Source organism: Balaenoptera musculus, chromosome 3 (genome assembly GCF_009873245.2).
Source record: "Balaenoptera musculus isolate JJ_BM4_2016_0621 chromosome 3, mBalMus1.pri.v3, whole genome shotgun sequence".
In the NCBI taxonomy this organism is placed as follows: domain Eukaryota; kingdom Metazoa; phylum Chordata; class Mammalia; order Artiodactyla; family Balaenopteridae; genus Balaenoptera; species Balaenoptera musculus.
In genome coordinates, this window is record NC_045787.1 from 157858420 (window position 1) to 157873922 (window position 15503).

Sequence of the window (15503 nt, forward strand, 5' to 3'; positions counted from 1 at the left end):
ACCTGATTCCCCATCACGGGCAAAAGCAGCAGAGGCCCCGAGGGTCAGGGCCCCCGTTGAAGAGAGGATGAGGCCACATTCTCCTCTGTCCACCTAGGTCTGTCTGTCTGTCTGTCTCCTGTGTCTCTGCCTCTCTCCTCCATCTCTCTGTCTCTAGGTCTGGGTCTCTGTCTCCACCCCATTCCCTATCCCCTTCCGCACCCTTCTTAACCTCTCGTCCCCAATCCTCCCCCCTTCCTCCCTGCTCGCGCCCCTCCTTCTCCCTCTCCCTCCACCTTCGGCCGGCAGGGGGCGCTGCGGGGCGGCCTCGGCGGCCCGGGGAGGCGGGGCGGGCGGCGGCCGCGTCGGGACTCGCCGCGATGGGACCGGAGACGGCGCGGGCGGCGGCGGCGGCGGCGCAGACAAAGGCGCGGGCGGTGCGGAGGGCGGCGCGGAGGGCGCGGGCCCCGGAGCCAGCGAGCGAGCGGGGCGCCCGTCTGTGGGGAGTCGGCGCCGCGGGGCCGCACCCGCTTAGCGCCCGGACACTTGCGGGGCGCCGAGCCGGCAGGGTGAGCCCGGCCAGCTGAGCCAGCGCTGGGGGCGCGGGGGGCCCCGAAGTTCTAGGGCCGGGGAGAGGGCGCTGGGGGTCCCGAAGTTCCGGATACGGAGGCTGGGGGCAGCTGGGGGAGCCCCGAAGTTCCAGGGCTTGAGAGGGCGCGGGGACCCCGAAGTTCCGGAGTCGGGGTCGGGGAGGGGACAGTGCGAGCGGTTCCCGAAGTTCCGGACCCGTCATTGGAGGAGGCTGTGAAGATGTCTCCGACGTTTCGGACCTGGGGTGGAGGGGCGACGCGAGGGAACCCCGAAACTCAGGACCCGGGGATGGAAGGGTGGCAGGGGGTTCCCCGAAGTTCAGGAGTCAGGGACAGCGCGCAGGATACCCTAAGCTCTGGACCTGCGGTTGCAGGAGGTAGATAACGTGTCCCCGAAGTTCTGGACCCGGAGTTGGGGGGGCGTCGCAGGGATCCTGGAAGTTCCAGGGTCGGGGGCGGCACTTCCCGAAGTTGGGGCGCGCATAGGGCACCCTGGTCCTGACCCTGGGAACTCGATCCTGACTGAATATCAGATCCCCTGGACTGGGGCTCCTGGGGTGGGGCTTCGCCCCCGCACGCGATTGTGGATCCCGGACACCGGGCGGAGTCGGGCTCCCCTTTGGAGCCCCGCGGTCGGCAGCGTCCGAGGCGCATGACTAGTTGGTGAGTAACTTTTCCCAATGCCGCAAGTCGCTGCAGGAACGTCCGCTGCAGGAACGTCCGGCCAGGAGGGGCCTGAGTTTCTAGGACCCCTGCGCCCCGGAACCCTGGCTCGACCCAGGACCCACCCCCAACCCCGGTCAAAGTCTCTGCCCCTCCCCCACCCAGGGGCTCCGGTTTCAGACCCTGTGACCGGGACAGCAGCTGCCCAGGACAGAGTGGGGCGCCATTCCCCCCTCTGACCACGGAGGCTACCGAGTCCGGGCCTCCCTTCCCTTAGTTTGCCTCCCACCCTCCCCCAGGTCCCTCGTGGACCTGGATCCCGCCCAGCCCCATGGTACTGGGATTGAGTGGTGATGGGTGGGCACCACGGTAGACCTGTTCAGCCACATCTTGTCTTTTTAACTAGGCTGGAGGCTCCCTGGGGATTTGGACTTTGACTCCAAGGTGTGCCTCTGCCCTACAGTGGAAGCTGAGGGGTCTCTTTGTGGGTCCAGTGGGGGACTGGTCTCCCAGTAGGCACCTGTCAATGCCCCACTTTTTGATGGAGGCCCTGCTTTGAGGAGTGATGGACGAAAGTGTCAGGAAGTACTGAACAGGAGTTGGCCACCTTGGCCTCCTCCACCCAGCCCAGAGATTGAGAAGACTTCACTGGGGGTCCAGTAACCAGAAGATGTGAGGTTTATGCTGGGCTGTTAGATGCCACCTGGCTCCTATCAGAGGCCGTCTCCTGCCCAGGGTGTTGCAAGAGCTTCCTCCCAATGGAGAGAGTTGGGGTCTTCTTGCTGAGTGGTTCCCTCACTTTTGGATTGAAGTTCTATGAATGGTGTACTTGGAAGTGGGTCCTGGGGCTGGACATGCTTGGCCTCCCTCAACCTGGTCTGCGGAGACACTCACAAACCTCCTGTCCCCCCAGAGGCCAAGCCAGCAGTTCCTACCATCCCCCTGGCTGTCCCTTGGAGCCCACCCAGACAAGCCTGACCAATGTCCACAGCCAGGTGAGCCCCTGCTTCTACCAAAGCTTGGCCTTGAGTCCCCTGGGGGGCCGGTGCCTGGCCCCCGCTGAACACCCTCTCCCCATGCAGGGAGCAGCCCATCTTCAGCACACGGGCGCACGTGTTCCAGATCGACCCGGCCACCAAGCGGAACTGGATCCCCGCGGGCAAACACGCACTCACTGTCTCCTACTTTTACGATGCCACCCGCAACGTCTACCGAATCATCAGCCTTGGGGGTGCCAAGGTCCTGGTGGGGCTTGGGTGGGGTGGCAGGTGCCAAGGATCCCAGGGACAAGCCTGGTTCAGTCGCTTCCTTGCTGTGTGCCTTGGGGGCCGGGGGAGTACCCTGAGTCTTTCTGGGTCTCAATCTTCCTCCTGAAATGGCTCAGACCAAGGACCTCTGAGGTGTTGATACAAAGCTATACCCCTGGGGGTTTCACATTCATTATTACCAGTCCCATCACCCGGGAACTTTTCTCCCCACCACCTTCCCCAGGCCATCATCAACAGCACTGTCACCCCCAACATGACATTTACCAAAACCTCCCAGAAGTTCGGGCAGTGGGCAGACAGTCGCGCCAACACCGTCTATGGCCTTGGCTTTGCTTCTGAGCAGCATCTGACTCAGGTGGGCCTGCAGGGATACATGGTGGGAGGAATGAGGCTGGGGCTGGGTCTTCTCTTGGGGGTGCACTGTGGGACCCTGCACAGATGCTGGGCCTCCATCTTCCCAGCTGCAGAATGGGCCTACAGAATTGGACAAGCCAGTAGCTCCTTCCCACTTCCCTGGTTCACATCCCAGCTCTGTTGGCCACCTGCTCTGATTTCGGACACACCCTGCCCCTCTCTGGGTGCCTAGGATGGGCTGGGTGCTTCCCCGCACCCCTGGCATTACCTTCTTTATCGCCTCCCTCCACCCTCTGCTGTTTCTAGAGTTCAGTAGTGTCTTATCCATTGTTTCCCTGTATGGTTCGTGCTCTCTGAATCCTGTTGAGTTCATGATGCTTTTCTTCGCTTTTCTTCTAGAAGCATTAGTTTTCCTTTCAAATTTAGATCTTTGAATTAATTTCTATCGGAGGTTTAAAGGAGGAGTATTTTTTTCCCACATGAGTATTCAGTTGCTCTTGGGCCATTTTTTGAAAAAACCATCTACCCCCCCCAACTCCCAATGAATTGCACTGTCCCCTTTGCACAAATCAAGTGGCTGTATGTCTGTAAATATGTTTCTTTAAAAAATTACTTTCAAGCTAAGGAAATTTATTTTAAAATGAAAAAAAAAAAAAGTGTATGCTACCCTAGCTGGAAATGAAAGACAGATTAGCACCCACCTGAGGCTCTCCTTGCTGAAATAAGCCTGATTGAGAGGGAAAGGGGGTCCCTTTCTCAAGGTGGCTCAATGTGATACACCTCCATGAACATCCCACCCACCCCCCATCCTGATACCCACTCTGCTCACTGGGCATCGTTTTCCAAGCCTTCTTCCCACTCTTCCAGTTCATGAGAGGAGGGGATGCACTCAGTTCTAAAGTTCCTTCCAAAGCAACAGAGCTGACACTGGGTGGAGCTAATGTGGTGGGAACCCGGGGGGAGGGGGCTGGGAGTTTGTTGACTGTCTGTTCCTGCCCCCCATTCCTCAGTTCGCTGAGAAGTTCCAGGAAGTGAAGGAAGCAGCGAGGCTGGCACGGGAGAAATCTCAGGATGGGGGAGAGCTCACCAGTCCAGCCCTGGGGCTCACTGCCCACCAGGTCAGCACTCCCTGTCGCATGCGTGCCAGGAGATCAACTGATATTGGGGAGTCTAGGTGCTGTGCCGGTTCCCAGGACCAAACGCTCACAGATGATGTAAAACTAGATCCATGGCAAGGGCCATGGAAGAGGGCTGTGGGTGCCATGGGAGCGTGTCATAGGCTGTCCAAATGTTAGATCAAGGAAGGCCAGAAAACCAGCTCACAGGGCAGAGTTGAAATGTGGAAGTTGAAATGGCTAAGTAGAGGGGCAGAGTAAAAAACTGTCCCTGGGTGTTTTCCCCCACTAACTTATTCAGTATCATTTTTTAAAAAATATTATTTATTTTATTTATTTATTTTGGCTGCACCGAGTCTTAGTTGCGGCTCGTGGGATCTTCGTTGCGGCATGTGGGCTTCTTAGTTGCGGCACGCAGACTCTTAGTTGTGGCATGCATGCAGGATCTATTCCCTGACCAGGGATCAAACCCGGGCCCGCTGCATTGGGAGCATGGAGTCCCACCCGCTGGACCACCAGGGAAGTCCCTCAGCATCATTTATTGACCACATACTGTGTGCCAGGCCCAGGGCTGGGCACAGGGATTAAGGAGATGTAAAAGTAGGTTGGTGCAGGCAGCAGGTGGATTCATAATGAATTTAGCCTGATGGAGTGGGTTTCCTGTAGGAATTTTAAATGGATGTTGAAATTTGGCCCCAGGGAAGGTCATTGCTATGAGGGAACAGCATGGAAGTTTTGGATTGCTCCCCACTTTGCAGATTATGAGTATCTCCCGGGGTTTAGGCTAGCCTGCATCAGGTTTGCTCCTGGGGGTTGTTGAGAGCCCAGCAGGCAAGATGGGGGGCAGGGCCCAGAAAGGGGCCATCGGGAGCCATGGGTGGTGGGTGAGGAGGGGAAAGGAGCAATCAGATCCCAGAGCTGGGAAGGACCTCCTGCCCTCAGTCACGACCCAAGTAGCATCAGCCCTTACTGTGCCCTCACTTCTGCCCATGCTCTTAGGTGCCCCCGAGCCCCCTCGTCAGCTCCAACGGCCCCGGCGACGAGAAGCTATTCCGCAGCCAGAGCGCGGACGCTCCCGGCCCCGCTGAGCGCGAGCGGCTCAGAAAGATGCTGTCCGAGGGGTGAGGGGGGTAGGGCGGGGCACAGGGGCGTGGCAGGACGAAGGGCGGGGGAAGAGAGGAGAGGAAGTTCTCAGAAACTGTAGGGACTTGTTCAAGCGGCGGGATCTGACACTGGACGCAAGGCCTGTGGTAGGAGAGGAGACACCCAGATTATGACCCTTCCAGAGCCGACCCCGCTCCTGCCTCATCCATTCCTCGGGGCTAACCCCGGCCTGTCCACATCTCCCGCGGCTAATTCTAAACCCACGGGTGCCTCCCCACCCACTTTGTCCTGTCCACATCCCCTGGGCTGATCCTGCTTGGCCTTCCGACTGTGTCTCACTGAACTGACACCAAAGCGCCTACTTTGACCCCACCCCCGGCAAGACTCCGCCTCCCCGGGAAGTCCCCACCCCCTAGTCCCGGGGTCTCTTGACCCCGCCCATAACCCCGCCCCCAGCCCAGCACCTCCCTCACCCTGCCTCAGGCCCAGTGAGGCCCCGCCCTGCCCTTTGCCGACTCCAGCGTCCCCGCAGCTCGGTGGGCGAGGTGCAGTGGGAGGCCGAGTTCTTCGCGCTGCAGGACAGTAACAACAAGTTGGCGAGCGCCCTGCGAGAGGCCAACGCGGCCGCCGCCCAGTGGAGGCAGCAGCTGGAGGCCCAGCGCGCAGAGGCCGAGAGGCTGCGACAGCGGGTGAGGAAGCCCCTCCCTCCCAGAGACCCCAAGTGGCCCGGACCACTGTGAAGCCCCTGCCTCCTATCTGTCCTGGGTTCCCCGGCTGGCTGTGTGATCTCGGCAAATCACTTCCCTGAGCCTTAGTTTCTTGTTCTGTAGTATGGGTCTGAAATAATGTCAGCCTCAGAGGGTTGTCAGACCCAAAAGACCTACCTGCCAGAGGCGGGGTGGCAGCCCCAACCAGAAGGGGTTAGTGCCCAGTCATGGGCTTGGCTGGTCAGGCATATTCCCCAGGGACCAGGAGAGTACAGGCTGGGGTATCAGGGGCTGACCTTCCTGTCTGCACAGGTGGCTGAGCTGGAGGCCCAGGCTGCCACCGCCGAGCCACCCGCAGTCAGTGAGAAGGAGGGACCGGGCCAGTCGCTGGAGCAGCTGGAGGCACTAGTGCAAACTAAGGACCAGGTGTGTGAGCGTGTCTGTATGCATTTGTGTTTCCTCGGGCCCTGCCTTCCCTGATCTCCCATGGGGGAGCCAGGACTCTCAGAACAGATTCTGGGAACTTCTCCATTAGGAGATCCAGACGCTGAAGAGCCAGACTGGTGGTCCCCGTGAGGCCCCAGAGACCGCCGAGCGTGAGGAGACGCAGCAGAAGGTGCAGGTGTGTGCGGTTGCTGTGAGGCGGGGTGGGGTGACCAGCCATGGCAGCCAGCCTCTGACATAGGACAGACCTGGCATCTTCCCTACCTAGTGGGTTCTGGGCAGCTATGTGCCTCCCTGGCCTTCAGTTTCTTCACCTATAAATGGAGTCAGGAAGACATCTAAGGTTGTGAAGGATTTGGATGACCAGGTTCATGGAAGGACTGAATCACAGTGGGTGGTTTATGAAAGATGGTTATTAGTACAATATTTCATCTCCTTCCATTCATTCAACAAGCAGTTTTTGAGTCTCTGTTGAATCTTCATTCTTGACCCCATCAAATCCTCACACATTCCCAGCCTGAGGTCAGGAGCTTGCATTTGTACCCAGGTGTGGGCTGGCCTGGCCCTCACTGAAGACTTTATCTGAGAAAGCTTCAAGCATGTCCTGTGAGTCCAGCAGAAGGGAGAAGTTAAAGGAGCTGGTGCCCCCAAAGAGAGAGAAGTTGGGGGAATGCTCCCTGTTGTTTCCTGGGCAGAGTGCACAGCACATGTAAAGGCCCTGAGGTGGGGAGAAAGTATGTTCAAGGAACCACAAGGAAGCCAGCAAGCCTGGGTTGGAATGAGCGAGGAGGGGTATGGATTTCATTCCCAGCATGATGGGTGACGAGGGTCTTGAGCAGAAGAGGAATGTGGTCATTTCAATGATGTTCCAATCAGCCAGGGGACCAGGGAGTGTCTTGGGTAGAGGTGGCAGGGAGGAGGCCAGTAGACAGAGAGGGCTTGGCCCAGAGTGGAGGCTTTGGGGATAGCATTCAGATGCTGGACCCTTGAGACTTGCTGGGGCCCCCAACCCTGCTTGCCCTCTCCCTGCAGGAACTGGAGACCCGAAACGCGGAGCTGGAGCACCAGCTGCGGGCAACGGAGCGCAGCCTGGAGGAGGCACGGGTGGAGCGGGAGCGGGCACGGGCCGAGGTGGGCCGGGCCGCGCAGCTGCTGGACGTCAGGCTGTTTGAGCTGAGCGAGCTGCGGGAGGGCCTGGCCCGCCTGGCCGAGGGCGCGCCCTGAGTCCGGCCTCTGGGTCTACGTGGGAGCAGGGGCCTGCGGGAGCTAGTTTTACATGAACGATTCCCGCCTGGGGCACGGGCCAGGCCGCAGGCGGCACAGTGGGCCATTCCCCCTGGCAGGGAGTGGGGCCCGACTCAGCCTGGGGAGGGCCTGTCCACAGTACTCCAGCCGGCCCTGGCTGTTCACAGCTCATGGGCTGTTTTTGAGCTCTTCATCGTGTAGAATTTCTAGACTCCCCAGGGCACGTGCTGGTGCCCAAATTACATTTCTAAGCGTGGCTGTGTGTGTGGTGTGTGAGCACCTAGGTACCTAGTCGCCGTCACTGGACCCTCTGCCCTCAGTCTGTGTAGGGTTTGGTAAGCCACTCAGAGATGAGGGAGGCTCAGAAAGCCTCAGGGTCAGGCAGGCCTGACCAGGCCACCTACTTGGGGCCCAGGCCACATGGCTCTGCTGCCCCATCTTCCTGGGCTCTGCCCATGTTGTCTGGACCAGTTTGGACTAAGGTGGACCCTGGTTAAGGACTCCCCCCACCACTTTGCTCTGGCCACAAACCCCAAATGCAAGCAGGTGGGCAGGAGGGGAAGGTCCTAGCACATGGCTGTGTTCTCTGGGCATGGGAGGGATCTCACCAAAACATCTGCATTTGCAGAGTAGAGCAGTTGCTATGCCCATTTTCCAGATGAAGAAACCAAGGCCCACATAAGGGGCTTCACCAACCCAAGGTCGCTCGGCTGGAATGGTCAGCACTGCAGTTCAAAGCTTTGGGCCTGGCCTGACAGGAAAGGAGACCTGGGGGGTGGGGGGTGGTAAGTGGTGTTCTGGGAGACTTGAGAAGTACAGGCAGTCATACCCTCCTCCCTCTGCCCCTGCTCCCCGAGTCAGACTGAGGAAGTCAAAAGACTCATTTATTGAGCATCTCCTGCAAGCGACACACCTTCGCTCTGGGGCCCCACAGCACCCCCGGGGTGACCCTGGGCTGGGGTCACTGTACGTGGACTTGGGCCCAACCTCACAGCGTTCTTTCCTCCTCTGCAGCCTGCCTCTTGGCCAAGGTTCTGAGGAGGGGCCACCAGGGGCTGCAGGGTGGGGTGGAGGGCTGCGCACTGCACGTGGGTGTCCGTGGGCTCCGCTGAGGGGGACTGGGCAGACTGGGAGGAGGGATTATCCTGAGGGGAGGACCCTCCAACCTTCAGCTAGATGAAGGCATCCCAGGCTGGGCAGATGGGGGCCGTGTGGAACTCAGGCTGGGCCCTGAGCGGGTGCTGGGGACAAGCAGGCCTCAGGCTGGGCCCTGGATGGACACCCCCTGCGGCCAGCCTCACTGGCCTTCTGCCGCTGCAGTGCCTGCTCCACTTTCTCCTTGAAGCGCCGGTTCTTCTGCTTGATTTTGGCCAGCTCGGCCTTGCGCTTGGCCTCCAGGTCGGGATCCTGGCATGGGGAGGACCAGAAGGTGGCTAAGCTGATCATCCACAGGGAAGCTTGTGCCCCACGCCCACTCCACCACCGGCTCAGCCCTCACCTTCCCCTCCAGGATCATCTGCTTTCGCTTATTAATCTCTTTCTTTTCATCAAAGTTGGCTGCCTCCAGTTTCTGGGGGGGGAGGGAGAGGCCGTTTTGGGGGTCACCATCTTGCAGGAAGCACCCTGGGCCCCGAGGACCAGCCCCTTCCCCGACACTCACAATCTCACACTCCCTCCGCACCACGTTGACCTGTGTGAGGATCTGTAGCACCTCAGCTTCCTCCACCGAGAACTCCTCCAGCTTCTTCTCTGTGAGGACAGCAGGGTCACAGGGGGGCAGGCACGACATGGAGAGGGATTTCAACCATGTAGCGAGTTCCCTTTGTAGTAGGGCATGCAAGGCCATCCAGGGCCATAGCAGATAAGGATCAGGTGGGCAAGATCTAAGATTTCAGACCCAAGGAAGGTATAGACTGCTCTTTTTTTTGTTGTTAGCAATACTATGAATTTGACTAGGGATTTTTTTTTTTTTTCCCCTGGAAACAAGTGTTCTTTAAAGTCAAGACATTTCTGAATCTTAGGACAGTCTTTGCAGTGACTGGAGGTGCCCCAGAGGTTCTCGGTCTTGGCTACACATTAAACTACCCAAGGGGGTTTTTCAAACATGCCCAGGCCCCAGCCCTGGGGCTTCTGACTCATCCGCAGGGACCACCCACACACTCTGGTCTGAGAAACCAAAGTCCCTTCCCACTAGATGTGGCTTTCAGCTGCTGAAGGCCATTGCAGAGCTTCTGTTTCAACAACTGGGCAAAGAAACTTCTTTGAGGGTTGCATAAGAAGGAAAGCGCAGTTTAAGCCTGCCCATGTGAGCAGGCTAGCGGGTGTCTGATAGGGCTGAGCGGCATCTCACCCAGAAGCACCCGCCTCCCCTCCCCTCCCCTCCTCTGCCCCTCCACTCACTGATCTGCTCCTCGATGGCGTGTACCAGGTGAATGTCATACTGCGTCACCAGCGTGATGGCCTGTCCCTGCCGCCCTGTGGGGACACACCCAGGCTGTGAGCTGGAGGCCAGGACAAAGGGCCAGCAGAAGCAGGTCCTGACCAGCAGGCGGCTCAGGGCTCCTCTCAATCAAGGGGAACAGTACAGGAGCTCGGTGGGTGAGTGAGTGAGTGGAAATGAACGAAGCTCAGGGCGTCACGGCTCAACCCCCTGCCTGACCTCTGCGTAGTAGGCAGGTCTGTCCCAGGGGAGCTGCAGGACTCCAGGGAGAGGCGGCTGTCCTGCCAGCTTGGCCTTATACAGGTGATGTGGCTGATTTCCCATTTCAGTGTGGCCGCCAGGGAGCCCAGGCCAAGTTCTGTCAGCAATAAGCCCAGACAGGCTTCAGCTCAGATCTCTGCACACCACTTTCTCCATTCGCCGTTTCTGTGACAGTGACTGGTGCTGGAACAGCACTGGCAGCTGACCAGGCCCATGACCCTCGGAGCAGCCCCAAACAGGTGTCACCTTCTTACTACCCATTGTTGCATGAGGCAGTGGGGGCCCAGAGAGCTGATGTGACCTTCCTGAGGCCACAGGGGAGGAGAGAAGGGCCAGGCCCAGTCTGGCCCCAGAAACCGTATCTCTGCCCACTCCAGGTGTGAGAAAATCTCCGGGACTCCGTGCCCCTCCGGGGTGGGGCTGGGGAGCAGACACAAGGATGCCTCCTTGGCTCCTAGCCAGAGTCACAGCGAGGGGTTGAACTTGGACGCCAAATCCCACAGGGCAGCGTCATACCCACCAGGACTCGTACACCTATTTGCTGCTGGGCATGGATTGGCAGCCCTGACGGGTAAAGGGGCCTGGGGTGAGGCAACAGGGAGTGGTGGGGATGGGGCCATTGTGTGTGCCGTGTCCCCAGGGAACAGCACGTGTCGCTGTTAGTGCTGCCGGGGGTGAGAAGACAGAGCATCCCCACCTATGGTTTTGAAAGGGCAAGTCCCCCAACTTGCAAGTGCTGCCTCTAGTGTCTTTCACCTGTGGCCTGTAGCCCTCCCATGTCCCACCAGCTTGTGACTCTGACTCCTCATGGTGTGGGCAGGCAGGAGGGGTGGGTGCCCAAAGGCTGCCCCGCCCTGTCTGCTCACCTGCACGGGCTGTCCGGCCGACTCGGTGGATGTAGATCTTCGGGAGCCCGGGGGTGTTGTGGTTGATGACCACCTGCACCGTGGGAATGTCCAGGCCCCTGGAGAGAGAGGTCAGTCAGCACCTCTGTCCATGTGGGGAAACTGAGGTTGGGACTCACCCACGGTCGCTCAGCAGTGAAGCTGAGGCTGCCTGACCCATGCCTGAAGCCAGTCTCTCCCTCTGGCCCTTTTGTGGGGGGCGTCATGGGGAAGGGAGTACCCTGGAGCTGCTCACCGGGAGGCCACATCTGTCGCGATCAGGATCCGGTAGATGCTGGACTTGAACTTGGCCAGGGCGGCAAAGCGTTCTTTCTGTGCCGGATTGGGGAGAGAATTGGAGGTGGGGGGTGGGGTGTGAGGTAGCATCTCAACAAACGTTTGCGCGCTTACTGTGTGAGGCCTGGGGACAGGGCAGAGGCCAGGACAGTCTCCGCCCTCAAGTGGCTCACAGTCCAGTGAGGGAGATGAGCTTGAGGAGGCCAGACTGGGGCAGGCAGGGGGCAGGAAGAGTGTTCCAGGCAGAGGAAAGGGCCTGGGCAAAAGCCCTGAGGCTGGGAGAAGTCCCCAGGGCAAGGCTGGCGGGTGAGGGGATCTGTGGGGCCGCTCAGCGCCTCACCTGTTTCATCATGGAATGCAGAGCCACGGTGGGGAAGTTGAATTTGCGCAGCATCATGCACAGAATCTGGCAGGTCCTGGCAGGAAGGATGTGCTGTCAGCCCGTCTAGCGCTAGGGTCCTGGAAAGGCGCTCCTGGCCCTCCCACCCGCCGAGACCCCAAGTAGGTGGCCCTGCACAGCTGGGGAAGGAGAAGCCACGGTGCAGTGTCCTGCCCACTGACCCCTCCCCTGGCCTAAGCCAACAGGAGTGGGCCCTACATCCAGACTTTTCTCTTCTGGTGGCCAAGAAATTCTTGGGGGGAAGCAGTCAGGAGCTCTCCTCCACATGCTGTGGACTGCCCTTCTACGCTGGCTCAGGCTAGGCTACCCTACAGCTCCTTGATGCTCTCCCTAAACACCTCAAAGGATTTTGAAATCCCTGGGTCTGCGGAGAGGACAGCCCCAGGTGTTGGTGCTGATGTGCTGGGCCTCGTTGACATCCTGAGACCACAGCGAATAGGCTGCTCCAGGGCCTTCTCAGCTGCTGCAGGGGTCTCCTGGGGAGAGCCTGAGGCCCTCAGCCCTTCCAGTTAAAGGCAGGTCTGAGGAACCCCAAATCCTGGCTCTGCCTTCAGGAGGGGTGACGCTGGCAAACTGCTTGACCTCTCTGAGCCCCCTTGAGTGCATCCTCCGAAACTGCCGGCCTGAGCAGAGGCCCCAGAGTGCCGGGACCGGCTGTGTGCCCCATACCTCCAACCTTGGGCCACCTCTCGGGCCTCCGTGAAGGGCTGTGGGAGGGGCGCCTGGGGGACGGGAGAGGCAGGCCTGCCCATGCTCACTTGCATGTGTTGGTGAAGATGATGATGGACCACTCCTCGTGCTCGTCCTGGAAGTTCTGGATCAGGTGGACCAGGTAGGCATCCTTGACCTTCTCAGGCACTAGCAGGTAGCGCTGGTCCAGCTGTTCTACTGTGCGCACACTGGGGACAGGCGGGCCTGTTTCCCCTTCTGTTGAATGAGGCCAATAGCCCACCCTGCCCATGGGCAATAACCTCTGTTGGGTGTGACCCCCACTTGGCCCCCCGCCTGCCCTGCTCCCCCAGGAACGTGGCTATGGACTCACGGGGCCTGAGCCTCCCAGAAGAAGGGCTGGTTGGTGGCCAGGCCCTGCAGCTCCCTCAGCGTGTCAGTCAGCGTGGCACTGAAGAGCAGTGTCTGCCTGCGGGCCGGCACAGCCGCCAGGATGGTCTCCAGGTCCACAGTGAAGTCAGTGCAGCCCTGTTCCAACAGCCGGTCCGCCTCATCCATCACCTGTAGTGCCGGCAGCAGCGGGTAGGGATCTGGGGTGAGGGCGCTGTCCGAGTCCTGACTACATGCCTGGGCTCGACCCACCTTCCCCATGTGCCTCCTTCCTGGTCTTAGACCTGGGCCCTAGAGCACTCTCCCTCTAGGTCTTGGAGGCCTGCTCCCTCACCAATCTCAGCTCCAATGTCACCTCCTCAGAGAGGCGCAGCCCCCAACTGTCTTTACTAATACAGGCCCCCTTTTGTTGGTTCCCGAGCTGTTCTTGTCACCATTCCCAACGCGGTACTGGATGGCCTGTGGGACACAAATTTCCCACATGGATGTATCAGGGCCCCAGGCTGAGTTACCAGGAAGCGAATCTTCTTTATGCTGAAGGTATTGGAGCTGCGGAGGTGGTCAGCCAGGCGCCCTGGTGTGGCGATGACCACATGTGGTTTCCGGGAGAGCTCCAAGGCCTGGGCCACCATGTCTGTGGGTGGAGGGTGAGAGATGGGGCTGGGTGGATGGTCTGAGGCTGCAGAGGGTCCATGTCCAGAGCCTCCCTGGGCCCCCCATACCCATGCCGCCGACAATGATGCAGTCTTTCAAGCCCAGAGGCTTCCCCAGGACCCGGAACTGCTCTGCGATCTGGTAGGCCAGCTCCCTGTGGGCATGAAGGGGCCAGCCTGGGTCAGATAGCGGTTTTGTGCTTGCCTCTCATTCCCATCTCCACCCTACGGCCTCCTGCCTGGACCTCTCCTGTTCACACACCCTCCGAGGCTCCCAGTCCCCTTTGGACAAAGGTTCTGATACTGAGTGTTGGAGGCCCCTTGTGGCCCCTGCCCTCTCACTAGGCTGGGTCCCTAAACAGCCCATGGCTTGTCCCCTGCCAGTCCCACCCACACTGGCCTTTCTTCTTCCCACGTCCTCAGCAATGGCCTCAACACCACAGTCATCAAAGCCTGAGACCCAAGTGTCAGTTCCCCCTCCCCCAGGGCTGGTCAGTGTCCAAGCCCTCGCCTCTCTGCCCCCAGCCCCAGCTCCGCCCAGGCCTTTTCTCTGCCTGTGTCCCTACTTCCTGGCCTTCCTGCTTGCCCTGAGTCAAGCCCTGTGCTCAGAACTTTTCACTCACTGTCTTGTTAATTCTTCAGCACTTCTAAGAGGTGGGCATAATTTCTGTCCCCATCTTGCACACATGGAAAGTGCGCTCAGAGACGTAAAGGCGCTTGCCCAAGAGAACACAGCTGGTTAACTCACCACGAGGCCTTTGGGGGGCTCACCTGGTGGGTGTCAGGACGAGGCAGAAGATGCCATAGGGATCCTCAGACAGCTTCTGCAAGATGGGCAGGACAAACGCTGCCGTCTTGCCACTGCCTGTCTTGGCACAGCCCAGGCAGTCCCGACCTGGGCAGAGGGCAAAGCAGTGTCACAGGTGTAGACAGGTGTTGTATCGGGCACAGTTTACAGCAGCTAACATTTAATGAGCAATTACTGTGTGCTCAGTACTGGCCTGTGCCCTTTCCGTTCCAGGCATTCTGACAACTTTCCATTTAGAGCAACTGACACATTTTAGAAGGGCGAGGCCATTATCATCCCCATTTAACAGAAGGGGAAACAGAGTCTCAAAGATTTGCCCAGGATACACAGACAGTGAGTATCAGGCTGGAGTGGAACCCACATCCATCTGACCTGAGATGCCTGCCACTAACCACGACCTCGTTTTGACTCCTTCCGGGGTATCAGGGCTTGGGAAACCCAGAATGCCCTCCCCACAATCTGCATCCTATGCTCCCTACTGACTCCTTCATCCTTGTTTATTTAATGCCTCAATTTGTCACATCCTAGGCTTCCTGAAGGCGTCTCTTTAATGGCAAAACTGGGTTGGACCAGAGGAGTGGGGAGAAGAGCAGTCTAGGGACCAGAGCCGTGGATTTACCAGTAATCTTGACAACCTCAGTTTCCATTTCTAAAATAGAGATAGTAATCCAAGCTCTACCGAATTTCCCCAGTACTATCTATTAGTTATTCATCAAACCCTCCCAGTGCTCTGAGGCTATAAAAGTTTCAGAGATTACATCACTTGGGTGCGGACACACGGCGAGTCAGCCGTACACCCTAAACGCCAACACTGCCTAGTCTGCCTCCGGAACCCAGGATCGCCCGTAAGGCCCAAGACTGCCCTTCGCCTCACGGGGCCGGCGTGGGCAAAAGCTGTGAGAAGGCAAAGTGAGGCGACAGGAGCGAGGACGCCTCCTGGAGAAGAGGCCTAGCCACACTCACCTTCCAGGATGGCGGGAATGCAGCCGAGCTGCACGGGCGTGGGCTGCTTCAAACCCAGCTGCCGACATTGTTCCACGAGCCAGGATGACAGCCCAAGCTCCGCGAAGCCAGCCATCCTCGCAGCCAGCCCCGTGTAAGCACCCGTGTGAGCCGTGCTTCCGGCGCGTGTTGATGACGTCAGGAAAGCCTTCCAGTTTATTGGATCTGCCTCCTGCCTGGTCCCACCCTCTGCAAGCTCACTGCCATTCCTAGCCTCTACCACATCCTTA

The 15503-nt window shown here is 59.1% G+C and overlaps 2 protein-coding genes across 6 annotated transcripts; one reads left to right on the forward strand and one right to left on the reverse strand.

Annotated features, from left to right (window-relative positions):
• The first annotated feature begins 361 nt into the window (after nucleotides 1–361).
• Nucleotides 362–7725, forward strand: HOMER3 (homer scaffold protein 3). Of its 5 annotated transcripts, XM_036846269.1 has the most exons (12): nucleotides 363–548; nucleotides 1103–1232; nucleotides 1639–1676; nucleotides 2146–2227; nucleotides 2315–2471; nucleotides 2724–2855; nucleotides 3865–3972; nucleotides 4969–5090; nucleotides 5606–5762; nucleotides 6093–6206; nucleotides 6316–6402; nucleotides 7257–7725. In XM_036846269.1, exons 4-12 carry the CDS (start codon nucleotides 2214–2216, stop codon nucleotides 7446–7448), a joined length of 1083 nt encoding a protein of 360 aa, XP_036702164.1. In that variant the 5' UTR covers nucleotides 363–548; nucleotides 1103–1232; nucleotides 1639–1676; nucleotides 2146–2213; the 3' UTR covers nucleotides 7449–7725. The 5 variants fall into 5 exon arrangements, with proteins under 5 accessions (XP_036702166.1, XP_036702164.1, XP_036702163.1 ...); XM_036846268.1 differs by lacking the exon at nucleotides 1639–1676; XM_036846270.1 differs by lacking the exon at nucleotides 1103–1232.
• Nucleotides 7726–8297: 572 nt separating this feature from the next.
• Nucleotides 8298–15389, reverse strand: DDX49 (DEAD-box helicase 49). The gene is made up of 13 exons (XM_036846266.1): nucleotides 15235–15389; nucleotides 14235–14358; nucleotides 13533–13618; nucleotides 13323–13444; nucleotides 12794–12981; nucleotides 12510–12650; nucleotides 11692–11767; nucleotides 11311–11387; nucleotides 11037–11134; nucleotides 9870–9944; nucleotides 9130–9218; nucleotides 8968–9039; nucleotides 8298–8876 (listed from the first exon to the last, which is right to left on the reverse strand). Exons 1-13 carry the CDS (start codon nucleotides 15347–15349, stop codon nucleotides 8688–8690), a joined length of 1452 nt encoding a protein of 483 aa, XP_036702161.1. The 5' UTR covers nucleotides 15350–15389; the 3' UTR covers nucleotides 8298–8687.
• Nucleotides 15390–15503: the final 114 nt, after the last annotated feature.

Coding starts and splice junctions, on each gene's coding strand:
- HOMER3 (XM_036846269.1), top strand. Junction 6,207..6,315: donor TAGTGCAAACTAAGGACCAG/GTGTGTGAGCGT, acceptor CTTCTCCATTAG/GAGATCCAGACGCTGAAGAG. Junction 6,403..7,256: donor AGACGCAGCAGAAGGTGCAG/GTGTGTGCGGTT, acceptor CTCTCCCTGCAG/GAACTGGAGACCCGAAACGC.
- DDX49 (XM_036846266.1), bottom strand. CDS start 15,349: ATGGCTGGCTTCGCGGAGCTTGGGCTGTCATCCTGGCTCGTGGAACAA. Junction 11,135..11,310: donor GCGACAGATGTGGCCTCCCG/GTGAGCAGCTCC, acceptor CTCTCTCTCCAG/GGGCCTGGACATTCCCACGG. Junction 9,219..9,869: donor CGCCATCGAGGAGCAGATCA/GTGAGTGGAGGG, acceptor CTGTCCTCACAG/AGAAGAAGCTGGAGGAGTTC.